At 48.0% G+C, this 8650-nt stretch overlaps 1 protein-coding gene across 1 annotated transcript; it reads left to right on the plus strand.

The window, feature by feature from the left end:
- Positions 1-2989: 2989 nt before the first annotated feature.
- Positions 2990-7311, plus strand: LOC123136268 (eukaryotic initiation factor 4A-like). The gene is made up of 5 exons (XM_044555613.1): positions 2990-3305; positions 4258-4330; positions 4425-4531; positions 5700-6130; positions 6519-7311. The coding sequence occupies exons 2-5, from the start codon at positions 4260-4262 to the stop codon at positions 7152-7154; spliced, it is 1245 nt and encodes a 414-aa protein (XP_044411548.1). The 5' UTR covers positions 2990-3305; positions 4258-4259; the 3' UTR covers positions 7155-7311.
- Positions 7312-8650: the final 1339 nt, after the last annotated feature.

Raw genomic sequence — 8650 nt, forward strand, 5'->3', positions numbered from 1 at the left:
CATCACCGACGGTCTGTACGAGGTCATTCGCGGCGCCGGCAACACCGCGTTTCGCGCCTGGGATCGGCTGCGGGAATTCTTCCTCGCCAACCAACCCACGCAAGCGGTGCACCTCAGCGCGGAGTTCCGCGCCCTCACCCAGGGTGACCTGCGCGTCGCGGACTATTGCGGCCGGCTCAAGGCGCTGGCTGACACCCTAGCGGACGTGGACGAGCCCGTCACCGACCGGACCTTGACGCTCCAGCTGCCGCGGGGGCTCTCGCAACGCTTCCAGGTCATCGCCACGGTCCTGCCGATGCAGTCACCGTTCCCCCCTTCAACCAGGCTCGCTCGCGGCTGCTCCTTGAGGAGATCACCCAGGACGCCTGCGATCGCGCCGACGGCTCCACCGCGCTCGCCATTGGCCTCGGCGGCGGCAGCAGCGGCGGCGGCGACGACGGCAGCGGCGGCGGCGGCGGCTCCTCGTCCGGAGACCGTGGTGACCGCAGCAAGGCACCGGCCGACGCCGGCACTCCAGCTCGCGGCGGCGGGCATCCTCGCGGTCGAGGGCGCGGCCGCGGCCGCGGCTAGGGGCGCGGCGGCTTAAACCATGGCGGACCACCTGGCGGGCGCGGGCAGGCACACCTTCTCCCGAGGGGCCAGGCCCCTTAGATGGGGTACTTTGCCCCGTGGGGCACCCCCTTTCCTCCGCAAGGCCGCGCACCGTGGGTTCCCCCCAACGCCGCCGGCGTGCTCGGGCCTCGCCCCGGTAACCCTGCCCAGGCCTACCCCATGATGTACCCCGGCGCGCCTTCATCCTCGCAGCACCCTCCGCCGCCTCCATCGTGGGATCAAGCCGGCCTCATCGCCGCCATGCAGGCCATGTCCATGCAGCAGCTGCAGCAGCCCGGGGAGTGGTACCTCGACTCTAGCGCCTCAGGGAACCCAGGTAACCTCGACTCGTTTCGTTCTCCATCTAAGCTTTCTCCTTCAAGCATCATTGTAGGGGATGGGTCACACCTTCCCATTGTTGCCACTGGTTTAGCCAAGATCACCTCCCGCCCCTTTTACCTTCACAATATTCTCTATTCTCCTCGCGTAGTCACCAATCTCATTTCTGTTCGTCGTTTTTGCACCGATAATTCTGTCACCATTGAGTTTTACCCTTATGGTTTTGTTGTGAAGGATCTAGCCACCAGGATCCCGCTCATGAGCTCCAGTAGCTATGGCCAGCTCTACTCCCTCTCCGGCGGCCTCACCACCAAACCGGCAGCACTCTCCGTAAGCACCAGCGATTTATGGCATCGACGGCTCGGGCATCCCAGCGCCACATCTCTCTCCAGATTAGCAAATAATTTCTTACCTACTTGTAATAAAACGCATCACCCGCGTGGTGCTTGCGATGCATGTCAGCTTGGGCATCAAACTCGTTTACCTTTTCCTAGTTCTACATCATTTACTACATTTCCCTTCCAGCACCGTGATCATTTATTACTTGCTTGTCATGGATGATTTTACGCATTACACATGGAGTTTTCCTCTTCGTCACAAATCTGATGCTGCTGTCACTCTTGAACGTTTTTACGCGTACGTTCTCACTCAATTCCATGTCTTTATCCAATGCGTGCAGTGCGATAATGGTGGTGAATTTCTCAACGTTCGTCTCCGCACCTTTCTCTACGACCGCGGCGCTGCCCTACGCCTCTCTTGTCCCCATACCTCTCCCCAAAACGGCAAGGCGGAGCGTGCCATACGCTCTACTGCGACAACATCTCGGCGACGTACCTCTCCTCCAACCCGGTACAGCACCAACGCACCAAACATGTGGAGATCGATCTTCTTTTTGTGCGTGATCTTTGCCTTTGGTGACGTCCGCGTCCCAGTTCGCCGACGTCTTCACCAAGGGGTTGCCCGCCACCCCCGCTGTCGATTTTGCCGCTCATAGCGGAGGCTCCTCGCATCCATTTTCCTTCTTTTGAGATTTGAAATCAGGATCATCTTCTTCCTCAACTTTATTTTCTTCGCCAGGATCATCTTCTTCCTCAGCTTTATTTTCTTTGCCCATCCTTTCCTATTGGTCCCAACCTGTTTATTGATTCCAACTTGCAGCAGTATTTAAATTGGTTTATTTGAGTGTAATCGAGCGAGGTGGGATTATGCAGTAGATAATCAAATCCTCTCTTTTGCACACGATCCTTCGCTGGCTCGGTTGGGACGCCCCCTTTCGGCCTGTGCGTGGTCTATTATTTGCCAGATAGGTTTGATGGGCTGAGGCCCATGCTAGCCGGTTGAGGCATACCGGCCTTCGTTGGGACAGCGGGGGTGAAATTTTTCTAACCACGTACGACGACGGATGAAAACGGACGAGAATTAGGGAAGAAGAAGCAATAGCTCTTTTATTATGAGGTAAAGATAAAGATAAAGATAAAGATTATTCCATGGGATCAATGGGGCGTTCAACCAGTGGTTAGCAGTTTGGTGGCATGTTTCTTGGCGGCCAAGTTCTTTGGTACCTTGGCGTGGCTAGAAGTTTAGCTGTAGGCGTGCGTGTGGGCTACATCAATCAACCAAAATTCAAGCACGCGGTGAGCTGTACGCGGCAGATCCGTCGTGCGCCACCACGTTCACACAGCTGCATCCAGGAGACTTGTCCAGTTCAGTACTCCCGGAAAATATCAAATAAATCCAGCTCGCACACTTTCATCAGTAATAAAAAACATAATAATGCTCTTGCCAAAACAATACAAGGAAATAAAATACTCGTGTTATTGGAAATAACCAGAATCGCAGGAAGAACAGAGCTCGTCTTCACAGAAAACTTGGCTCGCAAGGACGTGACCGGTGCAAACTCTGCTGCTTTTTTTTTTGGAGGGGATATCTTCTGCTGCTAAAAAGGAAAGAAAGAAAATTGCCGGATATGAAAAGGGCCGGGAGGCGGGGCGACGGGGCCCAACTCAACCGACCAAATCAAACCCAAAGCCCACGAGAGCCATCACAGAGGAGAAAGAGAAACCCTACTCGTCTCCCGCAGAGAGACGAGACGCGAGACGAGAGAGAGAGAGGCAGAGAGGGGAACGAGTCGAGCCGCGCGCCGCTTCCGTCGGGGACCAATATAAGCCGGCTTTCTCTCTCCTTCTCCCCACAGCCCACCAAACCCTCGCTCTTCCCACCGCAGGAAAGAGCTCCCTCTCCCCTCCCCACCCCACCGCCTCCGCCGACGAACCGATCGAATCCGGGACCCCGATCTCGGATTCGCTCGGCAGATCAGCGCGCACCAGCCCCCAAGCCCCCGGATCCTCCTTCGTCCTCCCCACCGCGCGCTTCAGGTAACGTCTCCGGAGAGATCTCTCCTCCGCTTTTTTTGTTCTCCGTGTGGTCGGCGGTGCTCGTTCGTGCTCGATCGATCTGGGCTGGGGGCGTCTGATTTCGTCCTGGATCGATCTGGGTCTGGTTAGTTCCGTTGTGGGACTGGATCTGGGGGAGAGTCGGCGGGGCTGGAAGATTTTTTCCCGGGCGGTTGCGGGAGGGGATTGATCTCGAGATTCGTCGATTTAGGCTCCGCAGCTTCGGTATCTCGATTTTTGTAGCTTCATGCTCGATTTAGTTTACTGCTAGTTTAGTCTGTGTTGTTAGATAGATTTGGGCTAGGCTGTTGATGATGATTTCGTTTTACAATTCTAATGATGTGCGCTGCGTACTGTGGACTGGCGGACTGTCGTTTGGTTAGGTACACTGTTTACTTTTGTTAGTTGTGACCGGTGTGAACTAGTAGTACCTGGGAACACTCGTCTTGAGTAGTGTTCTGTGTCCCATAATGGGGGGAGAATCGTGGGAAGTACATGTCCTTGTTGAACTTGAGTGCTAGGTTCTGTTGGCTTGCTGTTGATGCCTATAATTATCGGATGTGCATGTGCTCCATAGTTAGGTACACTGTTTGTGTTGTTAGTTGTGATCTGTCATCTATGTGATCTACACAAACGTGTTGAGAGTAGTGTCTCAGGGATCACGGAAAGCTATTGGCTTGCTTTTTTTTTTGCCTCCGGTTATTGCTGGCATACTTCTAAACTGGCTAGTTTGTAAAGTTTGCATGGTTGCTTTGAGGTGCAGTCTTGCTAATTTGACTTCTTTCCTTTCCTGTTTGAATAGAACATCATCTGGGATTTGTGTCCACTTAAGTGGGATAGTCTAATGCTATTATGTATGCAATCAATGGTTGTTTGGTACCAGAATTCCTGTCACTGCTTTCTGTTAACATGCTCCTGTTTTTCTTTAATACAGCCATGGCAGGAATGGCACCAGAGGGTTCCCAGTTTGATGCTAAGCAGTATGACAGCAAGATGACCGAGTTACTGTAAGTTAACTCTACCAATTTATTGTCTCAGCCTTTGGCGGCCATGTGAAGCTCTCCTTTTTGCACAACCGAGTACATGATTATGAATTTGCAGGAACCAAGGTGACACTGGGGAGTTTTTCACCTCGTATGATGAGGTGCACGAAAGTTTTGATGACATGGGCCTCCAAGAGAACCTTCTTAGAGGCATCTATGCTTATGGTATGTTTCCATCAGATTGCAGTCTCATATTCCATAGCCCTTTATAGCAGCGCTGCATTTAAACTCTGGGAAACATTTTCTCGCTAGCGTTTTGGATTACCTGTTTTATTCTACATGACCTGCCTTTCATCTGTATGAACCATTTTCTCTGTGATGGGAAGACATCCGAGTCTTCTTGCTTTATGTGGAGCAAGCTTTTGATGTTTGTATATTCCTAAGCAAATGTCACAAAGTGAGCCCCCTGATGTTGAGGTTTCCCTAGGGTTTCCTCCACCAGGTGGCAGTCTCATATTCCATCGCCCTTGATAGCAGCATTGCTGCAGTTAAACTTTGGGAATTGCCATGAGACGCACATCTGTTATTGTGTGCATTTCATTTTCAAACACATTCTTATGCCTTGTTGGTATTGGATTGCATGTTTCAGTTTGGTTATCATGCTTATTTTCTGTATATAAAAACCATATTCTGTGTGATGGGAGGACATCCGAGTCTTCTTGCTTTTATGTGGAGCAAACTTTTCATGTTCGTATATTCCTAAGCAAACGTCATAAAGTGAGCCCCCTGATGTCAAGGTTCCTATGGGTTTCCTCCACCAGTCGGCTGTCTCATATTCCATCGCCCTTGATAGCAGCATTGCTGCACTTAAACTTTGGGAATTGCCATGAGACGCACATCTGTTTTGTGTGCATTTCATTTCAAACACATTCTTATGCATGTGTTTAATGGATCGTGTGTTTTGTTTTGCACGTTGTGCTATTTTCTGTATAAAAACTACTTTCTGTGTGATGGGAGGACATCCGAGTCCTCTTGCTTTACTTGGAGCGAGTTTTCCATGTTCGTATATTCCCAAGCAAACGTCACAAAGTGAGCCTTCTGATGTCGAGGTTACCCTCGGGTTTCCTCCACCAGATGGCAGTCTCATATTCCATTGCCCTTGATAGCAGCATTGCTGCAGTTAAACTTTGGGAATTGCCATGAGACGCACATCTTTTATCATGTTTTTCATTTCAAATGCATCCTTGTGCCTTGTTGCTAATGTATTACATGTTTTGGTTTTTTCTGTATATGAACAACTTCCTTTGTGATGTGATGATGAGTGTTGCTTTCCTTGACACTCTTAAACAATATAGTTTGGTCATCTTACAAATACAAACACTTCTATTTGTAGGTTTTGAGAAGCCATCAGCCATTCAGCAAAGAGGAATTGTTCCCTTCTGTAAGGGTCTTGATGTGATTCAGCAAGCTCAGTCTGGAACAGGAAAAACTGCCACCTTCTGTTCTGGAATCTTGCAGCAGCTTGACTACGGATTGGTTGAGTGCCAGGCATTGGTCCTTGCTCCAACCCGTGAGCTTGCACAGCAGATTGAGAAGGTCATGCGTGCTCTTGGTGACTACTTAGGCGTCAAGGTGCATGCATGTGTTGGTGGAACTTCTGTTCGTGAGGACCAAAGGATTCTTGCCAGTGGTGTGCATGTTGTTGTCGGCACACCTGGTCGTGTGTTTGATATGTTGCGCAGGCAATCCCTCCGCCCAGATAACATCAAGATGTTTGTGTTGGATGAAGCTGATGAGATGCTTTCACGTGGTTTCAAGGATCAGGTCTACTTCTTACACATAATTATTTAGAATTCTGTGCATTGTTGTTACTATGTGTCTGTGTATAATATTTTACAGAACTGAAGTCTAACTAGTTGCTTAAAACTTAATTAGCTTCTGTATGCACATGTTCATTCGCATATGATATTATTTACATGTTAGTATTTCTTCAGTAATTGCTGCAACTTCATAATTTATACTATCGTCTACAGTTCTAAATGTAGAATATTTGTCTGATATACATGCATCATTATTTGTAATCTCTTAATTACTAATGATCTCTTAGTTACTATTGATACACCAATTTATATTTCGTTCGTAATTTGTACCCCAATCTCCAGATCATGTTGCTTAAGTAGCTTGAACTAACAGGTGTTTTTATCTGTTGCAGATCTATGATATCTTCCAGCTTCTTCCATCAAAGATTCAGGTTGGGGTGTTCTCTGCTACCATGCCTCCTGAGGCCCTTGAGATAACCCGCAAGTTCATGAACAAGCCTGTGAGGATTCTTGTCAAGAGAGATGAGCTTACCCTTGAGGGTATCAAGCAATTCTATGTCAACGTGGAGAAGGAAGAGTGGAAGCTGGATACACTCTGTGACCTGTATGAGACCTTGGCAATCACCCAGAGTGTCATCTTTGTGAACACCCGCCGCAAGGTGGACTGGCTCACCGACAAGATGAGGGGAAGGGATCACACTGTCTCTGCCACGCACGGAGACATGGACCAGAACACTAGGGACATCATCATGAGGGAGTTCAGATCTGGATCTTCTCGTGTGCTCATCACCACCGACCTGCTGGCCCGTGGTATTGATGTGCAGCAAGTCTCCCTTGTCATCAACTACGACCTGCCGACTCAGCCTGAGAACTACCTCCATCGCATTGGTCGTAGTGGTCGGTTCGGGAGGAAGGGAGTTGCCATCAACTTTGTCACCCGTGAAGATGAGAGGATGCTGTTCGACATCCAGAAGTTCTACAACGTGGTCATTGAGGAGCTCCCGGCCAATGTCGCTGACCTTCTCTAGATTATATCTTAGGAATGCAGTAAGGTGCTTGATAAAGTTCGTTTTTGTTGAATATCTCCCAACTCTCAGTTTTGGAGTGGTAAGGTCTGGGTCTGTTTGAATCGTGGTTAAAGGATGGTCTGAGTTTTTTTCTATGCAATGTCCGGAAATTTTTGTAGTGCGTAGGCTGTGCCATCTCCTGGGCTAGCTGGGATAGAGTGACATTTATTTTACTTTCCGTTGTGAAGCTATTTTGCCCATGCTTGAGCTAGTATATTTTTCCTTAGTATATGTCAGATCTTTCTATTTAAACTGAAACAGCTTCCTTCTGATCCTAAGAAGGCACTGTACAGAGCAGCGATTGGTTGGCCCAAAAAAGCATATTAGGAAGTTAAGTTGAAACTCGTATGTGTTAAGTTTGGATTTGTAAAAATAAATTCTCCGATACTTGTCCTAGAAAGAGGGAGTACAAGGCAGAATCCAATCGAACTTAAGTTGAAACTCGTATGTGTTAAAGTTTGGATTTGTAAAAATATACGCCCTTCGATACTCCTCGTAGAAAGAGTACAAGGCAGAATCCAATCGACGGTATCTATTGCTGCTGATGGGAGCCATTAGGCTTTAGTTGTCATTTGTTGACTCCTTGCTTTTGACATCAAGTTTTAGCTGGTTTTTCAAGTGTTTGTACGTGTGACGCAAATCAGTAGGATTCTCAAAATGTGGGAATAAGAAAAATGCGGGAATAAGAAAAATAAAGGATTGGAGTGGCATGCCCACTTGAATCCCATAGGATTAGCACACAATGTTTGATGTCATGGAAAAACCAAAGTAAGTGAAAAGAAAGGGTTGAAGTGGATGCTAGATTTCCAATGAAATATATTGCACATGATTTTGTAGGAAAAATTTCTATTGGATTCAATCCTATGAATTAAACGATCAATGTAGGAAATTCTTGTTAAAAATAATTCTGTAATTAGGGGAAAATCTCTCCTTGCCCAAAACCGTCACTGCGGTTTGTCCCGTAACCGACGCCTTCCTTCGATTTCCTGGAACCGACGCCTGCTCGAGGGACCGTCGTGTCTCTTAGGGACATACAAAAGGGGCCTGTAACCATCGATCAAAACTCTCGATCACAAAGGATCTTGGCCTATTTATCCAATTCAAGAAAAATCAGAACTTTGATTTGATCGGATATGCAGATGCCGGCTAGTCTGATCCCCATAATGCCAGATCACAGACCGGCTTCGTGTTCCTACATGGTGGCACTGCTATATCATGGAAGTCTTCGAGACAGACTCTGGTGACAACTTCTACCAATCATTCTGAAATAATTTCATTATTTGAAGCAACATGCAAATGTGTATGGCTTCGCAGAATGATCAACCACATACAACAGTCATGTGGAATTGGTTCGATAAAATCACCTACCATTATCTATGAAGATAATGCAGCCTATATTGCACGATGCAAACAGGATACATCAAGAGTAATATCACCAAGCATATTTCTCCTAAATG

Source organism: Triticum aestivum, chromosome 6B, assembly GCF_018294505.1.
Source record: "Triticum aestivum cultivar Chinese Spring chromosome 6B, IWGSC CS RefSeq v2.1, whole genome shotgun sequence".
NCBI lineage: Eukaryota > Viridiplantae > Streptophyta > Magnoliopsida > Poales > Poaceae > Triticum > Triticum aestivum.

Excerpts from the sequence above, each read along its gene's own strand:
- LOC123136268 (XM_044555613.1), top strand. The coding sequence starts at position 4,260 with ATGGCAGGAATGGCACCAGAGGGTTCCCAGTTTGATGCTAAGCAGTAT. Across the intron at positions 4,331-4,424 it reads AGCAAGATGACCGAGTTACT|GAACCAAGGTGACACTGGGG; the intron begins GTAAGTTAACTC and ends ATGAATTTGCAG. Across the intron at positions 6,131-6,518 it reads CACGTGGTTTCAAGGATCAG|ATCTATGATATCTTCCAGCT; the intron begins GTCTACTTCTTA and ends TATCTGTTGCAG.